This window comes from Rutilus rutilus (genome assembly GCF_951802725.1).
Source record: "Rutilus rutilus genome assembly, chromosome: 21".
NCBI lineage: Eukaryota > Metazoa > Chordata > Actinopteri > Cypriniformes > Leuciscidae > Rutilus > Rutilus rutilus.
Genome location: NC_140226.1, coordinates 1,039,216 through 1,055,991, shown reverse-complemented (window position 1 = coordinate 1,055,991; position 16,776 = coordinate 1,039,216). Strand labels below are relative to the sequence as shown.

At 38.9% G+C, this 16,776-nt stretch overlaps 1 protein-coding gene across 1 annotated transcript; it reads left to right on the top strand.

Annotated features, from left to right (window-relative positions):
* The first annotated feature begins 3,228 nt into the window (after nt 1-3,228).
* On the top strand, nt 3,229-15,857 carry LOC311281436 (uncharacterized protein). The gene is made up of 3 exons (XM_084394375.1): nt 3,229-3,291; nt 6,566-6,636; nt 13,482-15,857. Exon 3 carries the CDS (start codon nt 13,634-13,636, stop codon nt 15,275-15,277), a length of 1,644 nt encoding a protein of 547 aa, XP_084250501.1. The 5' UTR covers nt 3,229-3,291; nt 6,566-6,636; nt 13,482-13,633; the 3' UTR covers nt 15,278-15,857.
* The last annotated feature ends 919 nt before the right edge of the window (nt 15,858-16,776 follow it).

Sequence of the window (16,776 nt, the reverse complement as noted above, 5' to 3'; positions counted from 1 at the left end):
GCACCAGATTAGTTGGGTTTGCTGTACGGCTATTGAAGGCCTTAGACTTTCTATCATGTAATAGAACAGCAATAGAGAAAGATACAGGCACACTGGGTTCCCGCTTGTTTTGTAAACATTTGAGAAAGTTACTGTTATCAAAACGGGGACCCGACACATATCACTGAGAGCTGGTATCAGTTGTTTTTGGTTCACCTCGAGCAGAAGGAGGAGGGTGTGGGCCCTGGCGTTGTGGCAGAGGCCGAAGAGCTCTCACAGGAGGGGGAGGGCGAGCTGGGCCCGCAGGCTTTGGTGGTAGTGGTGCCTGTCTTTTTTTAGTTGGTATCTGGGGGCTTGCAGCAAAAGAGTGGGATAGTCTGGTTCCAGCATGCACCAGTTCTTCCATTTTCTGTGAGAAGCACAGTAGTGGCGTTGCAGGCGAGAGGGAGAAAGTGTCTGGTGAAAGGGGCTGTTGCTCCGGTGTTATAGGAGGCTGTAATATGCTGTCCTGGCTTCCCTGGCTGTTTTCCAGGAAGTCGTCCTTGGGTGCTGAATCTTCAAGCAGTTCTGATATGGCTGTCTGTGGTGAGCTCTGTGTGCAGGGCTCAGCTGAGATTGTGTCCGTGAGCAGAGGTTGTTGTGGCGGAGTGGTGTTATCATGTCCATTTTGCTGCTGAAGTGAAGTCCCGTGGTCATTCATACTGTGTCCAGGTGTGTGTGTGCCATTCAGATTGAGTGGATTGGCACAAACCGCAGAAGGATGATTTAGGGAGAAGTAGATATTGTCCTTTAACACTCTTGAACCAAGTTTGTTTGGGTGATGGCCATCCCGATGAAACAGTTGTCGTTGACTCCAGAAAAGATTGAAATTGTCAATGAAGTTCACTGCTTTTATATTGCAGGTTTTTTGCAGCCACGTATTAAGCCCAAGCAACCGTGAAAACCTGTTTGTTCCTCTTGCTGGGAGTGGTCCACTGATGAATGTTTCAACTTTCAGTCTTTTAAGTGTTTCAAAAAGTTCATTGAAATCCTTCTTAAGGAGTTCTGACTGCTCTTTATGAATATCATTCTTCCCCACATGTATGATGAGTCGATTAGCAGTCTTATGTTTCATCAGAATGTTCTGAAGTTCCCTGTTTATATCAGAAGTTGTTGCTTGTGGAAGGCAGCACGTAGTTGTATCCCTGCTGCTAATGTTTCTGATTATGGAGTCCCCCACTATCAGAGTCCTGGGCCCGGCTGCGCTCTGAGCTGAGTGCCGCTGTCTGCTCGACCTTGAGCGCCAGTTAGCATCAGTGTTAGCTACTGGCCTATTCAGTCTGTGTTCGATCACATTCATCACATTTGTGGATTCCTCATTTACATTCATTAGTACTTCAAATCTGTTCTCAAGATGTATAGGCGGTGGTAGGAGGCCAGTGTTTGCAATCCTTGTCAGAGCTGTATCTGGGGTAGAGGATGCTACTGCGGTAATATGTGATGCTCGTGACAATCTGATGTCTCGAGTGCCTTTGGGTCTCGCTCCCTGTTTGTGCCATCGATTAGTAAGTCGATCGGCTTGTTTCTCTACCTGCCGAGGAGTACTAGTTTCATGGGACTCACCGGTATGCTGAGGGTGTCCATGACGAAGCTCTGTTGTGTGCTCCGTCTGGTTTGGTGGTCCCGTAAATAACTTTGTTTCTAGAACTGCAATCCTTTGTAAAAGTCTGTGGCAGTTAGTGCAGCAAGTAGATTCCAGAAGAGGCATTTTCTCTTATCCTTGTAGGCAGTTGTGTTTTCCTTTCCCGGTATGTAAGCTGGTCGGGTAAAAGAATTCTCAGTTTTTGTAGTAATCCAAACTTTGTCGTATGAGCACTGTGCTGATTTGCTGAAGTTAAAATTAGGTGATAAAAGGAAATAAAATAAAGGAAATCAAAAATAGAAAAAATAGGAGATAAAATGTAAAAGCGATAGAGCAAAGCGCGGAGCAGTAAGCAAGAGCGTCCGAACAGACGTAAGTGTTATGCTTCTACTATAGTGATTATTTAAAGGAGAACTCAATTTTAACATTGAGCTCATTTTTTTGTACATTTGGAGTGCTGTCAATACAGAGAACAACGACAAAAATCGGTGTTGCCTACACCGTGTTATTCTATTTTTAAAATTTGCACCCTGTTGACTTCAATAGGGCAAGTACTAAACCTGCTTTTAGCCTCTTAACATCCTTGATGTGTCATTACAAGTGCACAGAAAATGTGAGTGATTCCTTCAGAGTGAACACGGTGAATCTGACTGCAGTAGATGCGAAGGATATGAATAAAAATTATATTTATTTAGCCAGCACTCATACCTGTATTTACATCCTGTTTTCAGTCAAAGTCCAAAGTAATCGATTGTCGAGTTCGGGCGCATGATCATACGTACTAAACCAATGCGCGTGAACTCGGCATTCGATTACTGTGGGCTTCGACCGAAAACAGGAAGTAAATACAGGTATGAGCGCTGGCTGAAATAACATCATTTTTATTCATATCCTTCGCATCTACTGCAGTCAGATCCACCCGTGTTCACTCTGAAGGAATCTCTCACATGACCTGTGCACTTGTAGTGACACATCAAGGATGTTAAGAGGCTAAAAGCAGGTTTAGTACTTGCCCCATTGAAGTCAATAGGGTGCAAATTTTAAAAATAGAATAACACGGTGTAGGCAACACCGATTTGTGTCATTGTTCTCTGTATTGACAGCACTCCAAATGTACAAAAAAATGAGCTCAATGTTAAAATTGACCGGAGTTCTCCTTTAATAATTAACTCAATGTAGCCATGTCTAAGTATATGTCTATAAGTTGCATTCACTGTGAACTTTGCTTCCAACTCAACTTTGCTAAATACAAAAATACTTGGTTTAACTTGGTGATGCTGAATTAAATGATTGCATATGATAACTTTGTGCTAATTTACTACTTATTTTTAAGTTTTGAGTATTTTTTACATGAGATGGTTTTCAGTATTAGGTTTTGGAAATTAATTACTCTTCTGTTTTAGATATTTGCTTAATTATATGCATGTGTTATCAATCTATTATAATTGAGTGCAAAGATGCCAAAGCTAATTTTGCTTTCAATATTATGGAGAGAGGTTTCTGGGAAATGGTCTCATTGGCTGTGTGTGTGTGTGTGTGTGTGTATGTGGGGGGGAGGGGGGAGGGAGGGGGGGGGTGTGGACTGTAATGTAGGCTGAGTGTATAAAAGGAAGCAGCAGAGTAAACTAAGACAGAACTCGTGCTCCGTTCCTGAGACTAGCTGAGCGGTAACTTGCTGAACACACTGATTTGTAAGTCCACACTTTTTATCTTTTAGTGTTTGTGATAGTGAATATATTAGTTGTATTAACATAACTGTATTACCGGTAATTCATTTTAGTATTAGAATTATTTGTTTTTGTAATCCATCTTGAGCAAACTTTACAAATGCACTGGTCAATTTTGCTCCCAGTTTGAGTTTTGCAGAAATCGTTATTTTGCATGACGTAAAAAAGAAGTTTCGGCCATGATGCCTGGGTACAAGCATGGTAACCATCATATTAGGGCCGCAACAACGCGCCGACGTCATCGATTACGCCGACTATGAAAATACGTCGACACGCATGAAATGCGTCGACGCGTCACATTAATTATTTACGTTTAAATATCGAGTAATGGCGGCTTCTGCTTCATGGTGAAAATGACAGAGCACGATCATCCAAAGTATGGGAATACTTTAAACTACGGTTTTTAAAAGTTGTGAATGCACATGTAGACTGGAGACCTGCACTCCCGCGGGACCCAACGCAACAGAGTGCGGCGCGGAAATATTGATCTGATGGCCGAGTGCGGTAATGCACCCGTGTGTGTGTGTGCTGGTTGCGGGAGAATAAAACGATTCGCAAGACTCCCACAAAATAGAATTATCTATAAACTGAACATCTATAAACAAATAAATTGTCATTCATCTGTTGCACAAAAGCAACAATAACAAACAAAATAGAAACGATTTACAGGCCAGAGTCTCTATCTATTTATAACATGTTTGCAGCGTTGAACAGTGTAGCCAATCACAGACAGATGTGTTGATTTCTTGAACGCAAATCAGATGCATTTATAGAATCCCCTCACCGCTCAAAATGGACTTTTTTGTTCAGTGCTGAATTCTGCACACTGGCAAATCATCTGATTATAGAGCTGGTAAGTCCCGCCCATCCGCTAACCCCGCTGGACCTCTAGGTTGAAAAATCGTCAATGCAAGTGAATGGGAGAAAATAATTATTTTCTGGTCCCGTTTGAATTGTGCCATGAATTAAAAGTTATAATATTTTTTTTTTTGACAAAGTGGGACTATGCGGGCTCCGTAGGATACAAATTGGTTATGGTTGGAGAATCTCTCGAGCCCATCGGCTCCCTTGGAGACAGCATTATTTTTGGAATAAAAGAAATGGAGAGAACTTAAAATGAATGGATCGCCTGTACTCATCGTATATGGTCAATGTTGAGGAAGAGACGGGGTATCCCTTTAACAACTTCACGTGCACTCCAAATAGCCAAACTGAGTGACTTTCCTCCAAGTAAAATGGATCCTGGTTTTTTGAATTGGGCAGGGAAGGGACTGATAACTGTACATCAGATGTTTGATGGGGAAATCCTAAAATCCTTCAAACAATTACAGGACAAACATGGACTATCCTCCAAAGATTTCTTCCGATATTTGCAGATACGGGACTATATAAGGTCGAGTGGGGAATGGGAATCCTTGAAAAGATTGCCTACCTCAATGGAATCCTATTTGATCAAAAATATCACTGAAAAAAATATAATAAATTTGTATAATATCCTACAGTCACAATTGTTAGATAATTCTTTTGACATAAAAGGCAAATGGGAATTAGAAGCAAATATTATTATTGAAGAAGAAGAATGGATTAAGGCATGTGAAATTAGTCACAAAACCACAAAAGAATTCTGTTAGAAAGTCGTGATGAGATTCTTTATAATTCCCTCAATTATATTCAGTTTTGACAAAAGTAAATCAAATTTGTGTTGGAGAAATTGTAACCAAATTGGAGATCAAACTCACATTTTTTGGGATTGCCCCATCCTGAAACCCTTCTGGCGGGGAGTTACGCGGGAAATTAAAGTCATGTTAAAATGTAACTTGTCATTAGAATGTGTTCACTGTGTAATAGGAGTAGCCCCAAGAGAGGGTCTTAACAAACAGGGCCGCGTTCTCCGAAACTACCTTAACGCTACGTCGTTCTTAAGTTGTACCTTAAGAAGTACCTTATCGTTAATACGTGTTTTCCGAAACCTTCTTAGTTAAGTATACGTTCGTAAGGTTGGTCTGGAGCGCTCTTAGCTATACCTTATCGCTGCTGACGGTTCACACCGCTAGTGGCCACCACTACGCAAAAAGCTTTTTTACATCGCAGTTTAATTACACATAGAACATTTTATATGAACATTTAAAATAAATCTGATTTAGTATTAAAATTACATTTTTACTTTACCTTTAAATTTTACATATAAAATACTTAAGTTGTTATAGCCTACACCCAGTGTATGGAAGTGTTTTCATTGATAAAGTTTCCATACACTAATGGTTGTTAGCTTTTTTAATTACTATCCTAAGGCACATCAGCTGGCGAACCATTTGACAGAAAAGGCTTAGGAGTCTATATAAAGAAAGATGAGTTTACACAAACTTTATAGCTATGGCAGCGAGACAGCGAGCACTTGTTTTAAATCAAAGACGGCGCTTCTTTATAAAGAACATTGTTTTCTCAATACTTTACCTATACCGCTGTGAAGGAAAGAGCGCACAATCGATCATCGAGGCATCGATATCAACCTATTCAGCGCCTCCACCATGGACAGCGCCTGCTAAGGTCGAACTTAAGAAGGTTTACCTTAAGCAACATCCTAAGGTATAGTTCGGAGAACACACGTAGGAAATGTATACCTGTAGTTAAGGTGTACCTTTTGAGTCTTCGTAGCGCGCTAAGAGACAACGTTATCGGAGAACGCAGCCCAGTACACTAAATTGATTCAGATATTACTCTTAGTGGCAAGAAAAATTATTACTAAGTCCTGGCTCAAGGCCCAACCCCTACACTTGAGCAAAGGGTTAAAGGAGATATACTGTATGGAGAAAATTACGGCCCAACTTCACTTGAAAGTTGATCAGTTTAAGGATCTTTGGGATCCGGTTATTCATTATTTTGGCTGGCCACAATAAAATGTGAGTGAAGGGGGATTTTCTTGCTTATTTTTCTTGCATTTTTTTTTTTTTAAATGCAGTAAAATGTAGATAAAGAATATTGCACTATAATTGTATGGTATGGGAATATCTAACTGAAAAAATGTAATTGTTATTTTGGATACTGATTGACATTTTACTATGTTTTTTTTGTTTTTTTGTGTGTGTGTGTGTGTAGGACACTGCAGAGTTTGCCGTTGTTCTTCTACGCTTGTAAAAAACAAAAGTCAATTAAGATGTGCATTTACTTAAATAAAAATGTTCAAAAAAAATAAAATAATGGCATGTATTAAAATGTGGTAATTCCTCTACTCCTGCAGGCTTTTCTCCCTGGACTCTTCTGATTGCCTCGGGCAGGTCATCCTGGAGCTAACTTGGTTTCCCCAGCCAGGTAGGCAGACACAGCCATTACACGAAATATATGTCGTAAAGGAAATGCGCAGGTGTTAAGAACAGGTACAGGATCCCTATATAATCCCTAGTGGCTTAAAAAGTCTTAAAGGAGAACTCCGGTCAGTTTTAACATTGAGCTCATGTTTTTTGTCAATACAGAGAACAACGTCAAAAATCAGTGTTGCCTACACCGTGTTATCGTCTTTTTAAAATTTGCACCCTGTTGACTTCAATGGGGCAAGTACTAAACCTGCTTTTAGCCTCTTAACATCCTTGATGTGTCATTACAAGTGCACAGGTCATGTGAGAGATTCCTTCAGAGTGAACACGGTGAATCTGACTGCAGTAGATGTGAAAGATATGAATAAAAATTACAATAATTCAGCCAGCGCACATACCTGTGTTTACATCCTGTTTTCGGCTGAAGTCCACAGTAGTCGATTGTCGAGTTCACGCGCGTGATCATAGGTAGCTAAGCAACAGTGGAGAACTCGACAATCGACTACTGTGGACTTCAACCGAAAACAGGATGTAAATACAGGTATGTGCGCTGGCTGAAATAACTTTACTTTTATTCATATCTTTCACATCTACTGCAGTCAGATCCACTCTTGTTCACTCTGAAGGAATCACTCACATGGCTGTTCACTTGTAATGACTGTGTAGGGCTGTGGCCCTCCAGGAACTGAGTTTGACACCTGTGTCTTAAAGCATAACTCTTGCCAAAATGCAACCTAGGGGTTTTTTGTGAATGTACTCGTGGCAAACGTTCGTTTAAAAGCACAATTAGGATGGAAGAGCCACTTTAAGATTTACCGTATTCTCGTTTTCGGTCAAATGGCCTTTTGAATGGGAGTGCTAGGGGCGCTACTATGATAGCATCCAAATCACTAAAACTCTAAGAAGGCTCGTCACAACATGAATCTCTCCTTGAAGTATCACCAGGGCCTCTACACATGAACGCAAGCATTGAGAACATTGTTTGTGTACACAGAGTTTACTAAAAAGAAAGGTTTTAACATCTCACGGTAACACTTTAGAATACTGTTCCTTCGTTAATGAATAATTACACAGGAACAAACGAGTAACGTATTATTAACATTCTAGTAACTACTATTAACTAACAAGAAACTCTGATTAACAAATTAGTAAGTAATAGCGCTCAGATGAATGTAGTTGTTCACTATTAGCTAATCAAATACTATTTTTTTCATACCTCCCAGAGAACTACTATATACAGGTTCATAATTAACATGAATAATGCATAATTTAGAATAAAAGGTAATGGTAACCCACTAGTAATGACTCAAGTATTACTACATCATTCTAAAGGAACTACTAATTATTTGGATCAGTATCTAAAGTGAGAAACATGATAACTACCTAATATTGACTGAAGTCATTGTAAGCTTTTGAGATTTGTGTAAGATTTTGAATAGCAATTCCTTCCAATGGATTTGGTAACACTTTAGTCATTACTAGTGTGTTCCCATGATCTTCACTTTAGAGACTGATCCAAATAATTAGTAGTTCCTTTAGAATGATGTAGTGACACTTGATTCATTACTAATAGTAGTTACTAGAGTGTTACTAATGCATTACTCATTTGTTCCTGTGTAGTTATTCATTAATGAAGGAACAGTATTCTAAAGTGTTTCCCATCTCACTGTAGCAGTTGGTGTTTACGCTCTCCACCATCTTATCAGTCAAAAGGAGTCGATCTCCGAGTGCGAATGAGTGGACTCCATAGGAGGAACTTTACATGGACACAATCGGAATGAAATCAATACGATTGATGAATCCGAACATTGGGTCTCATTCATGAAACACGAGCAGAACGAATGTTTGTGTAAATCGTGTGTAAAGTGGTTCTGCCGTAAATTTTCGGATTCATTAAAATGTTCGTATTTTCCAAATGTTAGTTGGGAGGAAAGAAATCTACACCTGCTCCCAGCCACGCGTAAATAGTGCGTTTTAACATCCGAACGTTTTGCTCATTAATAAGGCTGCATTTTAATTCACCTTAATCAGGTACATATTTACACAGAATTTTGAAAAAATATTATATATAGTAAATACAAAACAGGCTGCGCTGGCCGTATGAGGGTCCAGCAAAAATGGGGGTAATGCGATTAGGCTGCTGCGGGGGGGCCACAGGGGGAACTAGAGCTGTCAGTCTTCCTCTGTAATACCATTCGAATTCCATTTGATTATTTTTTTTTATATTCGAATAATATTCAAATATTTAATGCTCAATTGCAGCCTGTTAAATAATATGTACTACACTACTCAGGCTTATGCATCGTCAAAGCTACTACAAGCATGTGGTTGTTGTTACACGTTCTGTCCACTAGAGGGACTTCTAACATTAGCCTGGCCTTGAGGGGACCTGTACGCAACTTTTGTTTGCATTAATTTTCCACCACGAGCACACAGCGACAAACAAATCAACAGAGAACTCTGTAATGAAACATCTTACAATTGTAGTGAAGCGGCATTGTTGTAAAGCCTAACGTTGCTCAGGTTAGCACAAGGACATCAAAAGAAGGCAGCAGGCCTGAGGTACTTTTAGAAAAACGTAACCCCAAGTCACGCTGTGGCGGCCAATCATGTCACTGCCAATCAAACTTGTCAGTGTGTTTTGAGCTATGCAGGGTTTCAACAAGTCACATTTAAGACTTTAAGACCTTTTTAAGACCTTAATTAATGAAATAAATTCAAGACCTATATCCCGACACAAAAGTATATTAAATATAAGTATATATATTAAATGCAGAGTCATAGTGTAAGTACATACATATATATGTAAGGGTTAATGCCCTTCGAGGTGTCCATTGTCAGGTATTAATGGACGACGGCGAGGCGTGAACTGTCCGACGCACAGCGGAGTCCATTAGTACCTGACAATGGACACCTCGAAGGGCATTAACCCTTACATATATATGTATGTACTTACACTATGACTCTGCATTTAATATATATACTTATATTTAATATACTTTTGTGTCGGGATATAGGTCTTGAATTTATTTCATTAATTAACTTGCCAAATAACACATTTTTAAAACATTAGTTTGTATTTTAATTAGTTTTACAATCGAAATCTAAAGTTTTTACAAACAATAACTTGGTTTCGGAGATATTTATAGTCTGCTCAGCTCGTAGAACCCTTCAGTTTTGTTTTGATACAATAAATTGTAAACGGATACTTTGACTGCCTGTTGCTATGGTTACTCACAGCTGATGTAGCCAGCGCATTTATTAATTAATTTCGAACAGTAAACAGTCAGTTTCACCAGAACTCCTTTACTAGGTGTCCTACATCACTTTTTAATGGACACCCTCCAGCCAATCAGAATCGAGTATTCACCCAGACCATGGTATAAATAAATAAAATATATATATATATATATATAAACACTGTATATACAAACACTGTATATATAGTATAAATACAGAGACACAAAAGTTACTGCAAAGTTAATGAACATTAAAATTAAACAAAAGTGATGAGCAAAAGAAAGAACTACACTGTAAAAAATGATCATAATTTTAACGGTAAAAGACTAAAAAGACTACAGTGAAAAACTGTTAATTGGTTAACAGAAAGTTTCCGTACTATATACGGTAAATAACTGTGATAGATCTAACGGTACATTTAATGTAATTTTACTGTAACATACCGTTAAATTTACAGTTTTTGAAAGTGAAAAACAACTCATTGTATAATTTACAGTGAAAAACCGTAAATTGACATTCCCACAATTCCCTGTGACACTTCACATTTGATGTATTTTTGTTGAAATAACTATGTTTGTTTCTTCATAGTTTTCTTCGTATTTTTGTTGAAATAACTATGTTTGTTTCTTCATAGTTTTCTTCGTTTTTTTTATCAGTTATGTACATTAGGGGTTTATGTTACATTTAATGTTGTTAAATTAATGTTTATTGCATTTTTAAAATTTCATGTGTTACCATGATGGTGTTTAATGTTTGTGTGAATGACACTGTGCAGCTTCTATAAATATTAGTATTGACTTTCTTGTGGAAGAACTGCTTGTGTTGAGCTTTGATTGATCATGTGACTCTCATCACTGCTGTGATTGGTGGTTATCAGTGTACAAAACAGATATTAATACTTCAATAGGACGGTAAATTAACATTATATCATATTACTGAAATTTACTGTTATATTTACTGGATTATACTGTAAAATTGACATGTTGTTCAGAATAACACGTACATTTTACAGTTTAAACCAGTAAATATAACAGAACTCCAGTGTGTTATATGCTGGTTTAAACTGTAAAATGTACATGTTATTCGGTAAAAGCAATTACTGTTTTGTTGAATATTTTACGGAATTGTTCTGGTAACCCCAGCTGCCATTTTTTTTCCGTAAAAACTACAGGATTTTTTTTACAGTGTATAGAATTAAAAAAAAACTTTCAATGCGCATTGGTAGGATGAGAAGGTAGCGTTACATAGACATAGGGAAATTAAGACCCGTTTAAAATAATTTAAGACCTAGAAGACTTCAGCGCATTTAAGACTTTTTAAGGCGTAAAATTTGGATTTTGAAATTTTTGACTTTTTAAGACCCCGCAGAAACCCTGGCTATGGCGTGAGAGTCCTGTATATTCCATATATTCCGTACACATCACAAAACAAAAAGAAAACAAATCCAAGGCAGTAGAGCAAGCAGTATTTATGTAGCACATTTTAATACCCACTTGATTTGTTTTACATAAGGATTAAAAGATAATAAAGATAATGGTATCCATTCCCAACAAACATGCAGCAACATTGTCTTAAAACTTTAAAAATGTATGTTATTTCAGGAGACCTGACAATACCTTCTGCTATCTTTATGATGTTTCTAGGTGAAACTGTGGGCTCCACTTCAGAAAGCAGGTTTAGTGAAAACTCAGTGTTGGTTGACTCTCTGGGTTTGGGGTTTCACAAAAACAGTTCAGCCGCAACTCTGAGTCTGTTCCTATGGCAACGTACTAACGGTCTAACCTGCTCGCTAGCAGGTTTTATTCAGTTTACTTTCCCTTATAACCCTAGATGTTAACAATATTTACCTCTCCATGTGTTAAAGAGGACCTATTATGCAAAATTCACTTTTGCATGCTGTTTGGACATAAATGTGTGTTGGCAGTGTGTGTACACAACCAGTCAATAGTGATAAAATCCACTCACTCCTTTTTTATTAATCCCCATAAATAATCAGCACTGTCTCCCAGCGACCTGTTTTCAGAATGCGGCTTTAGTGACGTCACTAAGCACAGGCCCCGCCCACGAGTGTTGACAGACACTGCCGTTTCAACATAGCCCCGCCCACGAGCCACAGGCCCCGCCCACGAGTGTTGACAGACACTGCGGTTTACCATAGCCCCTCCCACGAGCCACAGGCCCCGCCCACAAGTGTTGACAAACACTGACGTTTCAACATAGCCCCTCCCAAGAGCCACAGGCCCCGCCCACGAGTGTTGACAGACACTGCCGTTTCAACATAGCCCCTCCCACGAGCCACAGGCCCCGCCCACGAGTGTTGACAGACACTGCCGTTTCAACATAGCCCCGCCCACGAGCCACAGGCCCCGCCCACGAGTGTTGACAGACACTGCGGTTTACCATAGCCCCGCCCTGATCGAGTTCACAGCCATAGATGAGAATGTCTCCCAAGCGTTGTAGGTGTTGTGTGGCTGGATGTATTAATCCACATAGCTCTCTCTATTTACTCCCGAAATCTGAGGCAGCCGCTGAAGACGAGGTGGAATTATTTTGTTTTTAAAGAAAATGCTCCCTCAACTCTACCGAAATTCGTACTTGCGCACTTCTTATAACTTACTGTGTTTACTCAGCTCTTACGGTGATTTTCTGGAGTAAAACTGACGCTTCATCTTTTGTGTGATGTGCAATAAACTTTATTAAACTCATCAGTATATGTTTGATCATCATTCGGAATCAGACCTGGTCCGAAACAGCAGACTTGTAGGCTATTACTAGTGGATACATACAAGCAGATGACAAATACATTATAACCGTAATTAAACTACTAAACTATACCTGTTCCATCTCTATACAGCACTCTGACTCTGTAGGCATTATTGTCCGACTCCGGGTCGAAATGAACGCCATTACTGAGAGTTTCTGATATTATCATCATTCCGTGAGATGAGATTGTCCTGAGAGACTGAGCGCGAGCTCATGAAGCTCCGCCCCCTGGGTCATCCAGCAGCAGCTCATTTGCATTTAAAGGGCACACACTAAAACAGCTCGTTTTTCTGAGCCCCAAAAAATGACACTTTAAACATGCTGTAAAAAATGATCTGTGGGGTATTTTGAGCTAAAACTTCACATACACACTCTGGGGACATCAGAGACTTATTTTACATCTTGTGAAAAGGGGCATAATAGGTGCCCTTTAAAAAACAATAACTTTTTTATGAAGAGATATGCTACAAATGCAGTACAGTACTTAATATTTGTCATGTAGTTGAGAAAAGTAAAATTATCCACCTCAAACCACTCCCTTTAATTAAGTTAATCGTAATCTTGATATGTAGCTCTGTTTGCTAACTGCTGATTTAAATTTGTCAGTTGACCCAATAGATATGGTCCCATAACGTGCTATAATGGAAAATATTCCACACAAAGATCTTAACAATAGTTTTACATTAATACTGCTTCTTGACAGTAGTCCACTGTATCTGTCCCTTAGGTAATTCAATATTAATTCAATATAAGGTTGCACTAGTAGGCAACACACAGTGGTGCTGCAACTGAGGGTCGAATTCTGTGCATTTTTATTTTTGTACATTTCATCTTTTGCAGATTTGGACCTGAGTGCACTTCCAGAGCAGAAGACATAGACCTACACTTGTACTGCACAGACTTGGTGTCTTACTGTTTTCTGATTAGAACCAGTTACTGCCTCCTCAGAGGGTTGGTCTTGGTCATCTTGATTGTAAATTTAGGACTTCAAAATGAATTTTTTCAGAGGCCAAAAACGGCTTGCTGATGCTTATAAAGAAAAAAGCACATTGCTAAAATCCAAGACAGGGGCTCTCCCGGTTTATATAGTTCCCCTGGAAGAAGAAAAAATCAATGTTGATGGGTGCAAGCGATTCAGTTTAGGTAAAGAGTCCATTAAACCTAATCGCACCATAATGGTTCTCGGAGCAACTGGGGCTGGGAAGTCAACTCTCATCAATGCATTTATCAATTACATTCTAGGTGTCAAATGGGAGGATTCATATCGGTTTAAGTTAGTTAATGAGGGCCAGTTGAAATCACAAGCTGAAAGTCAGACTTCTGAAGTCACTGTGTACAAACTCAACCACCAGGAAGGCTTTGAGATAGATTGCTCACTGACCATTGTTGACACTCCAGGCTTTGGAGATACAAGAGGCATAAAAAGAGACCAGATGATCACAGAACAGCTACGTAATCTCTTCTCTGCTGACTGGGGTGTCAGTGAAATCGACGCTGTGTGTTTTGTGGCTCAGGCTGCTTTAGCACGACTCACACCAACACAGAGATATGTGTTTGATTCTGTGCTCTCAATCTTTGGCAAAGATGTGGCAGACAACATCCGGGTTCTGGTGACGTTTGCAGACGGCCAGCAACCACCAGTTCTAGAGGCAATCAATGCTTCAGGTGTCCCGTGTCCTAAAACAAAAGCTGGGCTGCCAGTTCACTTCAAATTCAATAATTCAGCGTTGTTTGCAGACAACAAATCATCCGCAGCAGACAGTATGAGTGGGGATGATGAGGATGAAGGAGGCTTTGATAAGATGTTTTGGAGCATGGGAATAAAAAGCATGAAAAAGTTCTTTGCTGCTTTAAATATCATAGAAACCAAAAGCTTAAAAATGACGAAAGAGGTCCTCAGAGAAAGAAAGCAGCTCGAGAATTCAGTTGAAAATGTGCAGAAGCAGGTTAAGCTTGGGTTAGCCAAGCTGGAGGAGATCAAAAAGACAACTGCAAAAATAAAAGAGCATGAGGGAGAAATCAGCAGAAATGAGAAGTTTGAGTTTTATGTCACCATCACAAAGCCCGTTAAAATAGATATTTCTGGATCTGGAAATTTCATCACCAACTGCCAGCAGTGCTATGTCACCTGCCACTTTCCCTGTGGGATACCAAACGATGCCGATAAAGCAGGCTGTGTGGCAATAACAGATGGATACTGTACTGAGTGTCCAGGTAAATGTCATTGGAATGTACATTATAATCAGAAGTACAGATGGGACTATGAGAAAGTTCAAGAAAAACAAACAATGCAAGAGCTGAAAGAAAAGTACCTAAATGCCACAAAGGCTAAAACAACTGTTCAGGTATTGGTTGATGAGCTGGAGGCTGACTATGATAAGGTGCAGGCTGATGTGGTGGAGCTGATGGAGAGGTCTTCTAAGTGTTTAAACAGACTTAAAGAGATAGCACTGAAGCCAGATCCTCTCTCCACTACAGACTACATTGACATGCTTATTGAGGGAGAGAAATCTGAGGCCAAGATCGGCTGGAAGGAACGTGTTGAGTCCTTGATGGACATGAGACATAAAGCAGAGTTATTGGCTAAAGCAGTCAAAGGAGAGAAACTCCTCCATCGCCAAGAATCACAGATCTAGGGCGAGGGGTTTATACTGTGCCGACACGGCTATCACATTGCTTCAGCTCTAATCAGACAGTTACTGAAGGAAAGGCATGTGTTATTTTCATTGTTGTAAAATGTGATATTGTTCAGCCGGAAATTAAGCCAAATACTCTTCCAAAGTACATTGACATATTATTGAAATCTGAGGCCAAGCCTCGGTGGAGGCAATGAGTTTGGTCTATATAGTCATAAGACAAAAAGCAGAGTATGTGTCTTATTACTAAGCCTGAGATTCACAGGTGTCTTTTACAGGTCCCCATCACTTTTTCTGCTTTTTCTCCCAAATGTTCTGAAAACAACAAGAAATGTAAAATAACAAATGTAAGTGATATGAGAGTTTTTTTTTTTTTTTTTTTTGGCACAATAAGAAAAAATGCAAAGCAATGTAAATATATAGAGAAAACACATTTGCATTGTCCAAAAAAAATGACTTAAGCTAAAAGAAAACTATTTACTGATTACTGCATTATATTCTTATATATTTTTATATTCTGAATCGTCACCTGCCACCTGAATGCTGTGTTTCCCTTTATATAAATAAAGACATTTCCACCATAAATGTCTCCAGAAATGCCTCTCTTGCTGAGATTAAAATTACTTTGACTAAGGAAATCTCAAGCATAAATTTGTCTAAGATAAAATCTGCCGTTTCTTTTGTAAAAACGTATTCCTGCAAATGTATTCCTGACATATCTCTATGTGCTGTTTACCAAAAACGAACACAGATTAATGTGTGGCGATACACTTTAAGTGTGACCACACTGTGTGCTGGAACCATTGACTGTCACCATCACCACCTGTGGTAAAAGTCTGCAGCTCTTTTAACTCTGCAAACCTGAACACTGAAAACGTGATGTTCATTTTTGTATTTTATTATCATTTATATAATTCCTTAAATGTTTACATATATCTACACTGCACTTAGTTTACAGTATCCAATTCACTTCTTGTCAAGTTTTAAAGGTTTGGTTTCTACTCAATTTTTTCCTTTGAAATTTGTCTCCTACTGAATAATGGAGAAACTGTTAAATGACAAACAATAAAAAAAAATCTGTTTTGCATAAATGCTGCTTTAAGTGTTTCTTCTGTCTTATGATGTGTCGACTCCTCTTCTAGGACCTTTCAAATCAACCTTTACACAGTTTTGGCAACAACTTCAAATCATTTAACATGATCTTCATTTTCTCAAATAGTCCAACATCTTTTGGGCTAGACTTCTAGTCAAAGCAGTAAGTTACATAGAGCCCGACCGATATGGATTTTTGGGGGCCCATGCCAATACCGATAAAAAAGCCAGATACCGATATATCGGCCGATATTATTTATGTGTTGTTTTATGGTGTTCAATTCAATTCAATTCAAATTTATTTGTATAGCGCTTTTCACAATACATATTGTTTCAAAGCAGCTTTACAGAAAGTGCATTTCAGAAATGTACATAGAGAAAAACAGTTAGTTAATCATGTATTGATT

Coding starts and splice junctions, on each gene's coding strand:
- LOC311281436 (XM_084394375.1), top strand. CDS start 13,634: ATGAATTTTTTCAGAGGCCAAAAACGGCTTGCTGATGCTTATAAAGAA.